At 38.7% G+C, this 17,670-nt stretch overlaps 1 protein-coding gene across 2 annotated transcripts in view; it reads left to right on the forward strand.

Annotated features, from left to right (window-relative positions):
* sbf2 (SET binding factor 2) overlaps window positions 1-17,670 on the forward strand; it is a 103,772-nt gene that overhangs the window by 54,246 nt on the left and 31,856 nt on the right. For both annotated transcript variants that reach the window (XM_023332147.1, XM_023332148.1), the window contains exons 14-17: window positions 122-326; window positions 507-616; window positions 1,463-1,612; window positions 8,490-8,558. In XM_023332147.1, coding sequence (XP_023187915.1) covers window positions 122-326; window positions 507-616; window positions 1,463-1,612; window positions 8,490-8,558 — 534 coding nt within the window. The remainder of the gene's footprint in view (window positions 1-121; window positions 327-506; window positions 617-1,462; window positions 1,613-8,489; window positions 8,559-17,670) is intronic.

Below are 17,670 nucleotides of genomic sequence, written 5' to 3' on the forward strand. Positions count from 1 at the left end.
TTCTGGTAACACTAACCATTGCAGGTAAACAATAAAATGTAACATATTGATGACTCAAACTTTATTTTAAACACTTCAGTATTCAATAATTCTTCTGATTTTCTTTGTGTTTGGTCTGTAGGAGAATCCCAACCCCCACATGGCTTTCCAGAAAGTGCCTCGGCCCTCCGAAGGATCCCACCTGCGCGTGCACCAGGTACCGTTTCCTCTGCTCGATGATGGAAAGGTGGAGAAGATGCTGCAGGATGGTGTGGCGAAACACAGCCTTACTCCTGTTTCCACACGACCGGAGAAGAAGTGTGTGGTTCCTGCCGGACCACCTGTTGGTATGATATTATTTTAGTATTTTCCAGATCTGGAGAAATAAAGAAAAAGAATTTAAGCTCCGGAAAGTTGAGTCCGGAAAATTGAAATACATATTTCAATTGTATATAAAATATATAGTAATCCTGTTTGTATCAGCTTTTTTTTAACCACCAGTGGATTCTCTCCTTGTTTTCTGTTAGTGTCCATTATGGGCAAATGTGGCTCAGTGTTTAACAGCGCTCGCAGGCTGGAGGTGGTGAAGAACTGCATTTCCTTCGTCTTTGATAACAAGACCCTGGAGACTGAAAAGGTGATTCTCACCGTCTTTCATCAGAGAAGCTAATCGTCCTTTAAAGAAGCTCTTTAGCCAAGAGCATCTTTCCTCTGAGTTACACCACACTGAGCTGCGAACAGCTCTTCACTTTTATTACTGTAATATGTCCCAGCTGGGACACAGGCACTAGATTAGATACTGTGGATCATTAATCAACTCTTTTTGGACATATTCCCAGAAACAGATTATTTAGTAAATTCATATTTTAGCATAGAAGATCATCAGTTTTTGCAAATTTCTCAGTCTGTGTATTGTCACACATAAATTGTTGCCAGTTACTTTATGTATCCCAGTTGTTTCATATAGGTGTTACATAATCCCTGCCTGCATCTTCAGGAGATTTTTAACTTAAATGGTCAAAAAACCACCATAAGCAGGTCAGCATGGAGCAAGTCAATGAATACATTTTTAACTGTTAGAACATGATCTGTTTCTCCACCTCCAAAACATAATAAACTAATTTCCAGTAGCCTCACAAAAAACTCAGAGCTACCCAACATCAGCTAGCCAGGCTGAATCCAAGAGGCATTCTTAGCGAGGTGAAGAGCCTGAGAACTGAGTAATGGCAGTGATGACAGATATATAGTTTCACGCTATTTTCCCAAAAGGCGTGATTAGAAGTGGCTTCAGCCAGGAAACGCAGGGGTGTGATATCCCATATTCACATGTTGTACTGAGTAAATCGACTGAAAGGGAAACAGAGACATTTTTTGATCACAAACTACAGACAAATATTGCAACTTCTCTTATCAGGTTACTTACTTAATTTTCTGACAGTTATTCACTTTTTATCGGTTCATTTGTGGATCTCTCTGTTGACAGTCTCTTCCTGCTGCGTTGCGTGCACTGAAAGGAAAGGCAGCTCGCCAGTGTCTTACCGACGAGCTGAGTGTCCACGTTCAGCAGAACAGAGCCATACTGGACCACCAGCAGTTTGACTACATTGTTCGGATGATGAACTGCGCCCTTCAGGTGAGTTGCTTCATAGTGGTAAGTGGTTTGTACATAGGAGTAAATGGTAAATGGACTGAACTTATATAGATCTTTTCCAGTAATTTTGACCTCTCAAAGCGCTTTACACTAGAGTCACATTCACCCAGTCACCCCCACAAACACACCGATACGCAGATCAGTAGGCAATTTGGGGTTAAGTGCCTTGCCCAGAGGCACATCGACATGTGACAGGAGGAAGCTGGAATCAAACCTACAACCTTCCGATCGCAAGACGACTACAGTACTCTACCATGCCACAGTCGCCCTTAGGCGTAAACCAATACAACATCCTGACAGTTAGTTGAGTGAAAGCATCACGTTATCAGAGTATTTACCAGAACAATTTAAAGCCAAACTGTATATCATGACCTAAAGATTTGAATCAGGGTGAAAGACTTGATGCCTGACTTAGACCTGACAGGAAAGACTTGAGACGTGGTTTAAATTTGTAGTGCAAATACTTGTGACTTGATCTGAACTTGGGGGAAAAAATCTTCACTTCTCAATTTAGAGACTTGATTTCTAGGTAAAATTGGACTTGGGAGGAATTGAGAAAATCTCTGTCACACTGTGGCTTTTTTGTTTTTCATATCAGGAAATATTTAAAAAATATTACCCTTGTTTTTAGTTAGGAAAAGTGTTTGGAGCCTTTTCTCAACAACAATTAAAGACCATTAAACTATGGGAACTGAAAGGTTGAAAATATCTGTTAATTTGAAACTGTAATCTTTTTAAAACCTTGAATACCCACAGCTAGACCATACCTACATAAGTGATTTGTGCAGAAATGCTCATTGGCACATAAATGTCTTCCAGATGTCTGAGAATGCATTTGTGGTAAGAAGATAAACATCCTGTTTAGTCATGAAATGCAGCATAATTTAACAAAGCCTAATTATGAAAATCTGATGATGTCCAGACAAAAATTGAATACAGAAAAAAATTACATATTCAGCTGTGATGTATTATTATTTTTTTTTCATATATCTAAATAGATTTTTTTTTTTGTATTTTAATTTGTTGGGGGGTTTTTTTAATACAATTTATATGAATATCTCTTTAATAGTCTTGTCATCCCAAAAAAATCTTTATAATAAATTAAATGTGTATTTTTGAATATGTTATCCAGTCATACATTGCAATCATTTTAGAAACAATAGTTCTCCCTTTTGTTTCCCAGACCGTTTGTCTCTTCCTGGTGCTGCCATTCTTTAGCATCCTGAGGAAGTGTCAGTGATGTTTCATGCGGCTCATAATGAGTCGTTACTCACCCCATGCAGCCGGCTCCTTACTACTTCTTCATGTTTTACTGCTCTGAATCAGCTCATTCCAGAGATTTTATTAATCTATAGCTGTCCTCACTGAGTGCAGCTTTTATGGGGGGGACTTCAGATTCCAAGCATTCCTCTCCCCTAAAAAATAATGGAATATGCAGAGGATACGGATGTCTATTAGATGTGTCATTTATATATGAAACCATATCAAATTGGTCTTTGTCGGTGCAAGAAAATGCAAAAATAGCTTTCAGTTTATTAGTAAACGTATTTATCTCAAGATGGGTAGGTCCTGACTTTAAACATGTCTAAGCAGAGCCTGAAATTTGTTGGTTATGACTATATAATTATACAGAAAATAAGAGTTTCTGAGGGAGTTTCAAAGAATGTTTCCCCTTCATGATTCCTTCTGGCAGCCCGCTGAAAAAAGACGTGATCTACAGCAATATGTGGAAAAAAGTAATTATTTAACACATGGAGAAGAGATTTGATATAGAGTGCACTTTTGTAAAATGAAACAAGGGGTAAATGATAGTCTGGCTTTCTGTGAGGTCTGTTTGTGCCTCTAATTTATTGATTTTGAATGTTTTTGTCATCAGGTTTGTTTAGATGCCAGGCAGGCTTGTTTCTGCCCTCTGTTCAGTTTCTTCTGCCATGGGGGTGTCAGCCACAGACGGTCTGTGGAATAAATATAAATAGAAAATGCCTTTGCCAGTAATTAGTTTCAGATTTTGCAGTGACCTCTTCTTCAACGCCCTGTCACGTAAGAACCCCCCTCAGAAAAAGATGTTCCAAGCGGATCTGTTTGCGTGTGTGACGTCCGCTGTTAAAAATGTTTCTTTGTCTAGTGACAGCATCTGTCTTCATTCCAATTTCTGGAAAATGTGATAATATGACACATTGATCATCCAGTGACCTCACCGTTCTGAGGCCAGTCACAACATTTGTCATAAACTCCAAGCTAACAGTCCCCCCAATGTTTCTCTTTGAACGGTTTTCACAGCTGCAGGAAGTGACATAACAGTTTACAGCAGTTTAAAGGTTAATACATTATAATCAGGTGGCGTTATTCCTTGTTAATACTTTTTATGTGTTTTGTCTGTCAGGAAAAATTGTTGACACATGATCAGGAATGAAGTGATGTTACTCATTTTTTCTGTTTAGACTGTTTTAATCAGGTTCTGTGCCATTTCTCTGCCATTAATCACACACAGCACTGACCTTCGCTTAGGCATTTACTCATTTCATTGCACACTAATTAGTTTGTTTGCGTGCGGGCGTGTGTGAGTGTGTTTGTACACACAGGTCAGTGCTGCAGCTTTTAGAAATTAACATTGTGCAAGCCACGTGGGGGAATGAGCCCTGCTGTGGATGTGTCGTGGCATCTCAAACATTTCCTGTCAGATAGGATTATGGGCCCTCTGCGCTCTTATGGCCGAGGGCCTCACCATGGTGCTCAAAAAAACACTCTGAAATGCAGTTTACTGTGAGGTGGGAAGTCCGTGCGCAGCGGATCCAACAGCACGCAGTCCGTGAGCTTGGTACGGCTGGAGCAGAACACACGTTAAACACAGATGTTCTTGGAGAAGAAATTTATACATGTTTTCGTTTATTGCCCTGAAATCTAACTCCTATCCACTGAGTATGTAGCCGTCATTTGAAGAGACTTGAAATTGGTTTAGCATTTGCTTTATGAGATTTTTACATGCTTTAGATCAAATATGATTTTCCTGCTGTGAGAGCAGGGCCCCCTTTCTGCCTCGCTGGCCTTGATAGCTATGACCTTTTATGTGCCGGGGTCACTGGGAATCTCTGCCCAGTCTCATTCCCATAACTGTTTTCTTAGGATATTCACAACTAAATAAAACTTAAATGTCTCTAATTGGTTTCCATGCTTTGTCAATAAAATCTGTTTGTTTTGTGCTATTCATTCTTCTTTATAGTACAAATGAACTTAATGATAGTTATAGTACAAACTCCCTCACCATTTGCATGCTAGTGTTTTATAACTTTATATTCCTGAAATCCAACATGAGTATAATTCTTCCAGTTTCTGAGTAATATCATTGAGTGTAAAGGTTAAAAATTCATCTGGTTTATTACAGAAACATCAGATAAAATGGCTTTTGATTCAATAAACTCAGGTTATTGATTAGCACTTAACAAGAAGAGGGTAAAACCTCAAATTCAAGGTATATTGGCATTGAATTTGCAACAGTTGAACTCTGTTTTTCCTTCAAAACTACCTCATATTCCTTATTCCCTGGATTCAATAGGTTGTCTGAATCGTTCCTCTGAGAGTTTGATCACCTGCTGGTCAGGCCTTTGATGCTATGGAAGTCCTGCAGGGAGCAACATCTGGGTCTAGCACCAGGCATGCTAGATGGCAGGCAAGGGTGTGGAGGTCTGGGCATGCAGTAGAAATATTTATTGTAAAGTTATAGTCTGGCGCCTGAATAAATTTCAGTTTCTTATCTTGCATAAACCATTGAGACCCCACAGGTCATTTGTCTTGTGTTCTCAGGACCAGAAAGAAAAGTGGAGGCAGCATGTAGTTTTCATGCTCTTCTGATTCAACTTTCTGCAAATCTGAAATGTGCAGAAACTGTCTGCTCCTTTAAATTCAAGACTGAAAACATGACTGTTTCCTTCAGCTTTTTCTTTATTTGTTCACTGACCTCTATGACAGACGTATTTTCATCCCAGAGGTTTCCTGGAAAGTGCAACTTTTCTCAAACTCACAGGAAGTTGCTGTTTTTTCACATCCTGCATGCTTGCAAACACAGCCTCCTTTTTTTTCTTGTTTGTTTGGCTGCATACGTGTCAGAGAGAGAATAGCTGTGTTAGTCATCCTCGGCATTCCTGCTCCAGGAGCTTCAGGAATTAGGAATGATGGTGAGACATCCACTAAATAATGGAAGGAAATGAAGACAGCAGGGTGTCCTCTAGAACAGACGTGCAGAGTGACAATTACTTCTCACTCTCATTCTTGAAATCCCTGATAGGTTAACATGCTTTTCGCCGCTGCGGTGCACTACGTGCTTCTATTCAACCCAGTAACACTACTGAGCCCTCAGTATAATACCTTCTCGGCTTTCACTCGTCAGTCCACCTAATCTCATGCCATGCCATCATGTCTGGATTTCACTGCTATCTCTCGGCTGTGTTAGTTGACCTTCAAAGCTTCTATTAGCTTCTCTCTGTGTCCGTTGAAGATTAAGGTAAAGATTTGACAGAGATGAAAGTAAAGCTGAACATGGTCTCTTTGCAGTTATGTGGGGAAAAAGTATTTCCGTCCAATATGTTTTTTCTTCAATTTTTTTTTTTTTGTCAGACTTGAATGTTTCAGATGATCAAATCGAAACAAGAATGAAAGACTGGGGATTTCACACCATCCCAAACAATTTTAATTGCAGACTTTGACTAGGCCACTCTAATACTCATTTTGGTTTTTGCCATTCTAATGTGAACTTGCTGGTGTGCCCTGGATTATTGTACTGCTGGATGTCACACATCTGCTTTAGCTGATCAAGATCTTCAGGTAAAGAGCAGCTTTCATGCTGCCATAAATTGCAGCAAGTCATGAATGTCCTAAAACCACAAAGCAGCCCCAGACCATCATACTACCACCACAGTGTTGGACTGTCAGTGTGATATTCGTATTCTGAAATGCTGTGTTGGTTTTACGACATGTGTAACGTGCCATAAAGTTACAAAAACGTTACAGAAATAAATCTTGAGGTATTCTTGGAGTGGATTTTTTTCTTGGCTAGCCATGCTTAGGAATCCATCACTGATGAATGTTTTCTCTCGTAGTTCGCTCGTCACAAAGGATTAAAAATGGAGTTGCAGCCTGATAGAAGTCAATAATGTTGTTAAATTTCTTTAAGTCAGGGTGTGAAGTGTTGCTTTAGAGATCTTTTCACCTACTTCATTGTGCCAGACACAGGCTGTTTTTTCCTTTATGGATGGAATTATTTAAATACAGCTGAGTTGACTGCCTTAAAAATGTGTTTGTTCAGAAACATTTAAGCATCCTGCACACATCAAAAACAGAATAAAGATGTAGATGTGGAATTTTCTTTTTCCAAGTATATAATATAAGATATGACGTGCTAGAATATTGGGAAGTGTTCTTTATTTGTATCGCAGCGGAAGCCATTTTCAAAGCTCATCCTTTCCTGCTAATTTCCAGTTTCATCAGCTTTATGTTTTCAGTGGAATTTCGGCAGTGTGTTATATTCACACTTTTTTTCTGTTAATTTCCACTTGTTGTTCTGTTTGATTGCGCTCCATGAACTCCTGTGACCTGCTGCATTGTTATGGATGGTGGTAAACAAAGCTTTGGTGCCGCTCCAACAAGCTGGAACATTTTACCGCAACCCAAATGAGAAAGAAAAAAAGAAAAGATGCTTGTGACAAGTAAAACAGAAACTATGTTGCTTGGTCGACAGGGGGGCAGGCTTTCATGTGTTTCGCATTTTCTCTCTCGGTAAATTCTTGTCATAAGGAACGGCGGTAACAGATCCCCCCTCACTCCATTGCTGACCATGAGCTGAAGGAGTAGCATTCCTTTGATCTTATCTTACAGTATTAGGAAACTGCAGCTGTTCAGTTAATATTTCTAGATGTTTGCATTTACAGGCGATGGATGAAAAATGCAAAAGTTGCGTTTGATGAACTCGTTTTCTGTCTGTGGCCACGCTGGGGGTTAAGAGGTCAGAATCAAGGCTGCTGTTTGCAGGGGGTCTTAAATCAAGCTTCCTCTGGCCATTATTCTTCAGCAAATAAATCCCAACACAGCTTACCAGAGATAAGAACCAATTTCCTGCGAGTCAAGTAGTTTTTAACCCAACATGTGTGTTTTCTACCTATTCTCATCACTCTTATGGGCTCTCTGTTTGAAAAATTTAGTTTGGGCCCCTAATCCTCTCTCCTTTAAGCCTCTTAATGCACCCTTCATTTGAATACCTTTGTCTTGAACACGCAAGTCCTCTTTATAAATATAAAAAGCTCTCTGACTAATTGTGGCTGCTTGATGTCTTCTTTAATTTCACAGACAACATATTTGGATTTTATGCAACATTTGGTCATTTATTTGAATTAGATTTGTATGACTGTTTAGCTCTGGGAATGCTAACTGTGACATTATCAGTAATCTGACCAAAAGTGACTCTTGAAAATTGTGTCAAGGAGGTGGATTATATAAGTTATTGAAAGCACATGGCCTAATAATGGAGTGAGAGTTTTGGCAAGCCTTCTTTTGAGCTTTGCCTAGACTTTATGTAACGCTTTTGATGAAGATGGATTGTTTGCACCCCTGGTTTTGCCACAAATCACGTCTCCATGGTCTCTAATTTACAGCAGGTTATCAGTTATCCACTTAGATCATTCCAGTTCTGATCCAGGAATATGGTGTTCATCCTTTTTGCTTAAACAAAACTGAAGGCTCTCTAGCCACTGTCTATTCTGTGTAGGGGAAATCAGTTCTTCCAGGTTTTCAGGTAGAATGATGAAAAGCTGCTCAGAGTTTGTAATATTTCCTGCTGTTTTGTCTCACTCTTCTTTTGTCTGTCCTGCAGGACTGTTCCACCTCCGAGGAGTTTACAGTAGCTGCTGCCCTGCTGCCCCTGTCAACAGCCTATTATAGGGTAAGGAAACTACTGGAAAACAATAATACATGAGCATCCAGGCTAGAGAATCAACCTACCTACAGTATTCATGTAGTCCTATGGCTATACATCTCTCTGAACTAGAAAGTGTTGTCATCAAATTATTTTTGTCACCTTTTACAACATACAATCAAGAATTTCTCAAACTAAATTCTAAAAAAAAACAAAAAAAAACAAACAGCATTTTTACTTTGAATCTGTAAAAAGTTGGAAATACTCACTGTGATGTCACCATTCGGTTTATTTATAATGTTATTACTTTTAACCAAAGTTCTACATGTTTTACATATGAGTCAGAAACCAATATGGTTTCCACACTCTTAAAAATAATGGCGATAGACTGTTTATTTGTCCTTCAGATGGTTTGTGTGTCATTGACCATAACCTCTGTTAGTAAAACTTCTGTTTTACTAACAGAAAAACAGAGGCCTCCATCTGATTTCACAGAAAGGAGGGAGCCGTAAAATGTTGACAATGTTCTTTTGGTTTTAAATTCTGTTTTAACAAAATGAGTCAAATTAGTTACTAATTTGACCTCTGTTAGTAAAAAGAAAATTCATTATTATTAGACTTCTGCACTCTGTAACTGTAACACAGGATACATTATCATCATCAGCCAGGTATGTATGGTCAGCTTAAATGTGGATTAAAAGGAATGTACATAAGTAAATGCTTTATGTAAAGTTTTTTGTTGTTTGTTTTTTTCTGTGCATATTTAAACCAAACTTTAAACAGTGTACAGATCAGTTAAATATGCATGCTTTACTTGAATAAATTACTCTAAAGTTGACAGGCATTTGGACATGTGTGTCTGGAATTTGAAATTGTTCAAAATGTTCAGGAACCCTGAAGGTATGACTGATGTGAGATTCTCCAGGGGAGGGACAGCTGTTTTAACCTGTAACCTCTGCAGATTTTTCAGCATGCACATAATCAGCGCAGCATGTTAAAACTCCCACAGAGAAGCGTGAGGAACAGACTGTGGCCTTTGGCTCCTAAATCATAACATTGGTGAGGTGTAGCTGCAGCTTTCACCACAACAAGGTCCTTTCAGCTTGCCAGTTGCTATAGCAATAGACACAACTCTATAAACTGGGCTTTTGTCAGATACCAGTCCTGTATCCTGATGGGCAGTACCGAGACCTGACCCTCTGAACATCACCACATGATTCATCTGCTTTGGATGCCACTGGCTGAGGAAAGTTTCCATAACAAGCCATATGTTTCTTCTTTTTCTTCCTGTTTGTTGTCGTAGGGCTTCCAGCACTCAAAATTAGTAAATTTTGTAAGTGTTTCCTTGGTTACCTTGGTTAACCATGTAACAATTACACCCTAAGAAAAACCCTAAGAAAATAATTACACCACAGTGGTTCCCCACTGTTTTAATGAGAAGATTGGGGATGATTTGCTGCATTAGACTTGCAGCTTGTTGGAAGGAATGATGTTCAAAAAATGTGTTCTTTGTTTTGTTATTCTCAAATAATTCAAACCTTTGACAGGTTTCAACACGCAGGCTCAACCGAAAAGGGTGAAAAGTAAAGTAAGGTCAGGAAGGAAACGTGCCAAAGTATATTTATTCTTAGTTGTAATGGCACATGGACTGTGGAGTGATCAGCAAAGATGAGGAAAAACATGGCATTGTCACTAGAGCTGTCAGTTTGGGTGGGGAATTAGAGACATGCGTCATCCTGACACAGTGCCATTGATTCATCATGCCTCTCTCACATGTTTGTAGGCATTTTTTTATCATCTTTTTTAAAATCTTGTCCTTAACATTCTGTGAGATGACTGGAATATGTTTGTCTTTCTCAGAATAATCTTCCCAATGGGGATAAAACCTTACATACAGTAACAGACTGTGTGTAGCTTCCTAATACTGCGTGACAGTCGTGCTTTACAAGAGGTTGGGTGAAATAAACACCATTGTGGTTGACCTTTTATTAAAGATTTAAAGATCTGATACCAAGAGTAGCAGTAAAAAACTGAAATGAAAGTTTTGTTTGGATCTCTAGGTTGTTTCTGCTGTGGTTTAAATAATTGGGTGCTTTTCATATTTCTACAGTTGTTATAGGAAGTTCCCTTGCTTTGAAAGTCTGAACCACATAACCTGCAGTTTGTAGCTCAGAGAAGCGGGGTTGTTGAGTCTTTTTGTTTATACCTCGTGCATCTAGGCAGGTGTTTTTCCAGCATGAATTAAACCACCTCTGCCGGATGTTAGGATTGGACGATTTAAGGGGATCTCCCGGCTTTCTTTGAAGTAGGTTTCTGTGAAGTTCCTGCAAGCAGTTTGTGCTTCACCTGAATCGTATGAAAATAGAAAAAGACAAGGGGATTTGTTTCAGAAAAGCTAACCAAAGCCCAGAAAAGGGTCAGGTCTGTGTCATTTCCCCCATTTTTGGTTGATGTCTCTTTAAAATTGTTGCGAAATGACGAATTCACTGCCTGAACCAGGTTTGACCTGTCTGGAGAATAACTTAATAAAGTCAAACCTGCCAGTTGACCGGTTCATTTTTGTTTTTTTATTAAACAACATTCATGCAATAAAATCGATCTGCACAATGTTAGCTACCAGAAAATGCAGTAGCTTGAGTCACAAATGATATGCAAGCATTAGTGCAGAGTTAGAAAAATGTCTTAAATGGATCAACAGGATGTAGAAAAATGTCTACTGGCTTCTCTATAAATTCCTTTGCATCACTTGCGCAATGCTTTGCGAGAAAGTTATGTCCCAATTTACCAGCGTTACACACAGACCCTACTTATCAAAGGATCACTCTGTCCTTTTGCTTTAATGAAAGACAAACAAAGCATTGGCTGAAATTAACTACTTTGGAGAATAATGACAAAAGTATTGGATTGTCAATGAACAAACTGATTTGCTCAGACCGAGCAAGAGCAGAGTTTATTCTCCCTCTAGTGCTGCTTGCAAGTCAAGCTTTCCAATTCTATTGACAATATTATAGCATCGTTTTCAAGTGCTCTTTTATACAATATTCTTGGTAAGAAAATGTCCTCTCCAACTCCTGTCTGCTCAAATGTCAGACACTGAGCCAGTTCTTGTTTGGTATTCTTGGCCAGACTTTTCGCTGCCTCATGCTGTTTCCATGCGTGGTAGCGCTGTCGCCATAGTCCCCAAGTTTGCAGGTCAGGGAACGTGGGAAGCGTCTTCTGAAACGACTGTCCCTTAGGTTATACCCTTCGGACACGCTGTTTAGGTTTTTTGCTTCCCAGATGCTGACGCTAAGCTGACGTTGTTGGCCAGATTCTGTGTTTTGATGTTTTACTTTCATATCTCTTGGGTCTTCCCTCAGCTTTTGTGATAGTTTAAATCAGTGGTTGCCAACGTTTTTAGCTTCAGTCCCTCAAAATAACAGTAGAAGAAATTTGTGACCCCAACTATTAATTAATTATATAAGTATTATCACCAAGTCAATTAGAAAAGGGTATATTGACCATGCAAGCAACATCAAGAGTTGGTATTTTGGTTTAGTATGCTTACTTTTAAGAGTATTTGTTATAACCCTAGTGGAGTTTTGGGCCCAACTTTGAAAGCTATTCAAATTACAGTATTAATAGAGCTGAAACAATTACTCAGATTAATTATGATGAATCAATTTTTGAAGTAATTGTCAACTAACTTAGTAATTCGATTAATTAACTGAAGTATACAAACTAAAAAAGACATTTGCTGAAAGAACAACATAATGTACACATTTTGCATTTAACATTAAAAATCTTCTGTCTGTAAATCTGTTCTATTCAGAGTTCTTCATGTGATTTTGTTTTAGCTTCACCTGTTTCAAATTCAGCAAAAAAAGAAAAAAAATCTCCTATTAGACACATTTGTCTATCCACTTATTAACCGGTTAATCCAAAAAATAACGAACGGATTAGCCCATGCTGTATTGATGTAAAGTGAAGCAGTAAGGGATGAGCTTTTCACATGCTGACATTAGAAGCGTTTTATTTTTATTTTTTTCACCTGCAGATGCATCTTTTGCTACAAATGATCAAGCGTTCACTTAGGAATGTTATGTTGTTACATTTTAGGCAATAGAATGTTTATTTTCTACTTTTAAAAAGGGATTTGTTGTATGTTTGCATATTTTATTGTACTTCTGCATAACAAAGTCCTAAGTGGTTAAATGATTTTTTTTTTTATGTGATTAATCATCAGAATCATCATCTGTTACCAAAATAATCGTTAGTTGCAGCCCAAAACTCTAACTTAGCCTAAACGCTGTCAACTTAAAATCTGGAGTCAGATTTCATCCAGACATTGTGCACCTCTTAGTCACCTGCCCTTTTTCACTGATCAGGTTTTACATTTTATTCCACTTCCTGTGGGTTTTTATCTAAAGACTGGTGGGTTTATCTGGAGATGAACTGATGCGTGGATTCGTTGTTATTCATCCCTTGACAGGCTCATATCTCTTCTAACATTTAAATGTGTTTAACAGCTTGAGGATAGCAGATTGAAATGCTCATACACATCTATTGCTCAACAAAAACACTTGACTGTTAGCATTCTTGTGGACAGAGTTTATCCATGGGCCGATTTGTCAACCCACTTTGTCAAACTGCTCTCCGCATTGTCCTCACAATAGATTATGACGTACTCCGTAACCTTTGTGTATTTAAAAATGCCCAGCTTTTATCATATCTGTTTACTTAATTACTGCACATTTGCTGTACCGTGAAGAGTATTTGCATTGTGACAAATTTATTTTCTTTATGCTTATTTTTCATACTAAAATGCAACAGGTCATAAAACAAATACTTGTAGCAGACAGTGATGACTTCAGTAGAAAGTAAAAGCAGTTTTTAAATAAAGGCCGTATTTGTCAAACATACTTACATAAAAAGCCTAGGTTGGACTAGCCTTTTGTGTGGTTCTCATTTTCTTTGTGATTAATTCCTAGTTGGGTCTGGGTTGCAGTTCTTTTCTTAATTTGTTGCATTTTAGGGTGTTTTTATAACATGCTTGTGTGAAGGGATGACTTGTTTTTAGGTCAAGCATTCATTCTCACCAAGGACTTGTACAGAATCAAGTGACTGTTTTGTATCACCAGGTCAAGAATGCTCTAAATTCTTGCAAAACATGTAAATAATGTCGCTGCCTGCAGGCTTGCGACAGTACAGATATGATGGTCTTCACTTAGCGTCTCTGTTCAAGTATGCACTTGTTTCAGTGACGACACGCATTATGTCTTTTGTCTCTTTGCAACGCGGCGTAGATGTTCTGAGGCCATAGTCAATCATGCTGCAATGGTCTTAATCGGGTCCTGGAGTTCAAAACGAGATGCCAGAACCTGATAGCTTAATTCTTCTGACCTGTATACTCCTTTCTGTCCCCCACCCTTCGTGTTTTTCTTCTTGTTTTTCACCCTTTCTCCCTCAACTCCACATTCCTCCTCTTCGCTCGTCACACAGCCAGATGGGTCTGACGGAGCTGCACTCCCTCCTTCCCCTTCATTTTTTTTCCTATACCTTCCTTCCCTCCTCTCTTCCCTCTTCTTTCCTCTGTCCTCCTCCTGGCACATCTGCCTGCAAAACATTTGGTGAGCATTGTGAGCGATCATCAATAAGCGAGGCTGACCTCGGTCAATTTGACCCAAGCATATCCGACAAGTCAGCAAAGTACAAACTTAATATAGAAAGTTCTGACAAATAACACACCCATACCCCCCGTACAAACATGGACACACACCCACGTAACATCTGCTGCAAGATGCTTAACACACTCAACTGACAGAGAGGTATGAGAGTATCTAGAGGGCTACATTTCTTCTTAAATTTACGCTCTACCACTTAATTGTGCAAAGTTTGACAGGGTCCACGTATACTTCAGACTCTAAGACTGCAGTCTTGCACAATGGTAGGATTAGCTGCACTATAGCTCGACTTCACATCGATCAGCTCTAGATGTGTCCTTGTTATTTATTCCAGCAACCCTCTGGACTGCTTCCCATGCTCACTCTAAGACAGCACGCATGGTTCCTCTGACAGTAAAGTGAGATAAATCATCTGTCATTCTGAGAGAGAACAGTTAATCTAAACACGCGGTCATTAATGTCATCTAAAAGTTGGCTTATGATCTACGGCGAGTTTGCACTCTGGTCAGCTGCGTCGGTCGTTTAGAGGCCGACTGAAGAGGAGAGTTTTTAACTGAGAAGTGAAGGGAAAGTTTAGAATCCATTGATGGAGAAAATCCTGCACAAGGAAGCTCCTTTTCTCCTGTGGAAATCAAAGCATTTTTGTTGTATTTATTGCTGATAAGTTATTTTGCAGTGCTAGTTTTTTTACCGTGTGTCGTTTTTTGTAGCTATCATCTAGTCAGAGCACCTTTTTTACATATTTGCCTTGTTCAAAACATGACTTCTTACAGCTTTCTTTAACAAAGTTTTTATTTTTAGCACTCTTCCACAAAGGATGGATTTGTGTGTGCTGCACAGATTCTTCCACCTGAGCTGTGCATCCCTGCAACTACTCCAGATTTTTCATAGGCCACTTGGCTGCTTCTCTCCTTAATGCTGTCCTTCCCCTGCCTTTCACTTTACTTGCACAGGTTTTGTAGTTGAACAGTACTCCATTATATGGTGAAAATAGTATTTTATAACCTAACTCTGCTTTAAACATCTTCAGAGCACTAACTGAGTAGTTTTTCACTACCATTTTATAATTGTGCCCTACTTGGGTTGACCTTTCACATAAAATCCTGGGACAAGACCTTCATGGAAACTTGTGTGCACATTAAAAGCTACTAATCGTAATTTAGTTTCTTACAAATGTTTTATATTTGCAAAATATGTTGACATCCTCTTCTGTACAACCCCGCCCCGTCACCCCATGGCTCTCCAGCAGACCCATGGACTGAGCCAGAAGGGGAAATAGCCCTACCTGCTTTTAAGCATCATATAAAAAAAGGAAACACATTAAAATTAATTAGAGGTTTTTTTCCTATTCGTTACATAAACAAATGGGGCACTTACAAATGTATTCGGTAATGGAGTTTTCGACATGAGGTGTGTTTTCAAACACTCCCCCCTATCTATTTTGCTATTACTGAGAAATTTGAAAAACAAGCTGCTGACACCTCAGTTACCTGTGAAATCTGTGACAAATCATCAGTACAAAGCCCCGTGTCTGCTGCTTTTTCATCTGTTCACTTCTGATGAGTGAATCTGTTTGCGACTCCTCTGATTCATCTCTAACCAGATCCACCTTCCAGTTGGTACCATGTTAAAGTTTACAACTACAGTGTCGTGATTTGTTTGGGGTTTTTTTTTCTCTGTCTTTTCTGTTTCACATCAACTCCTTAGCTTATTTGTTTACATTTTGACATTTAATGTGTTTAAGCTGCAGTATATGACTTAGATTACTGAGATTACAGCGTCATATGACTCCTAATATTGTATGGATTTTTCCAGAAATGTTCAAATGTTTAAACTTTTCTTCAGCAAAGCAAAAAGCAGTGACCATCTTATGGCATATCATGTAAAAAATTTCCAAACCAACCATTGCCTCTATACTTCTAATTTGCTGGAGGCATAGTTTCTTTAAGCCCTCCTAAAGCCATTATTATAGATCTCGTAATGGCAAAATTTTTGATTATTTAGCATTTCCCATTTATTTAAGCCCTAAATTGTAGCCTACAAGGATTTTCCTTTCTTAGCATTGATCTCATGTCTCAGTACTTGGCTCTGATGCACTGACATCTGTCATTTAGTTGTTGCACGTGATTCATAGATATATATGAAGTCTTTTCATAGTCTGTTGACTATGAGTTAAAGGGATTTATCTTTGTCTCAAATCATGAGTAACCTTTTGTGTTTGCAGGTGTTTGTGAGCTTAAAGACAGCTACAATGTTTGTTGCTTTTGTCCTGCAATTGGAAAGAGGATCAGAGTCCTGAATCACCGTCAAATCCACTTTAGATCGTTCATCACCTTCAAATCCGAACCATATTGTGATATTAGTTGCACATCACATTGCCCAGGCCTAAATCCTTTTTACGTAATCAGATTGCAGATGTCTGTGTGGGGTTTTTTCCCCTCACATTGGAAGTGGTCGTCTTAACTATCTACGCACATCAGAATTCAAAGTTCTTTTGCTTGAGCAGCTTATAAAAGTCTCAATTACTCCATAAATTCACCCTTTACTCACGTCACTAACAGATATCTTGAATTTTAAAGGGAAGATGGAAAACTCTGAGCCAACTGGGACAGGGTTGAAATGGAATATGCCATTCATGGGAGAACTGAAACGAGCAAGTTGCTGGTTTGCTCAAATGTTCAAGACTGATGGATTTGATTAGTAAAAAAAGGACGCTCTTTGATATATGTTCTCAACTAATCTTTTACGTGATCATATGGTCAAACTGTTTACCTGATGTCTTAAGATGTCCCTCCCAGCATTATCTTCCACATCTCAAAAAATCATGTTGAGATTACGATGAGGTAACAGTAAGGACACATACCACACTAACCATGGTTTGTTTCCAGTTAAAATGAATCGGAACAAAACATGTGGTTATGGGGTTGAAAATTAGGTCAAGAGCTGTCCTTTTGGCTAGTAGTGTCAAGTGACTCAGACAACCATTGTAGATTTCTTTCCTTAATTATGAGTAAAATGTGTTATTTTTTTAGGTTCTCTCATTTGCCATCAGGATATGAAAGGTTCAATCATTAAACACCTTGAAAACCTTTGAAAACGGACTTTAATCAGAGACAAGTTGTTTCTCCTGAAAATTGGTTTCATCTTGGTTATTTAACATTTAAGAGACAATCAGCAGGAGGTTAAGCAGCAGTTGTGTAACTGTCTAACAGTGTGACTTTTACGTTTTTCAAGATGTTTAAGCAGCATTTTCTATTAAATGCTTTTTCTCTTTCACTAAATAGCAGCTGAGGTTGTAGTTCATCCTCAGAAATTAGTGCTTCTTTCAATCAAATCTGGCAAAAATGTTGAAAGGAAAGTATATTTAAACCACAGGAAAGAAGAATTAACAAATTAACGACTATGAACTAGGAGGAACACTTAGCTCTAGTATGAAGGCGTGTGTGCGTGTGTGTGTGTGTGTGTGTGTGTGTTTC

The sequence above is a fragment of the Xiphophorus maculatus genome, chromosome 4, assembly GCF_002775205.1.
Source record: "Xiphophorus maculatus strain JP 163 A chromosome 4, X_maculatus-5.0-male, whole genome shotgun sequence".
Classification (NCBI taxonomy): Eukaryota; Metazoa; Chordata; class Actinopteri; order Cyprinodontiformes; family Poeciliidae; genus Xiphophorus; species Xiphophorus maculatus.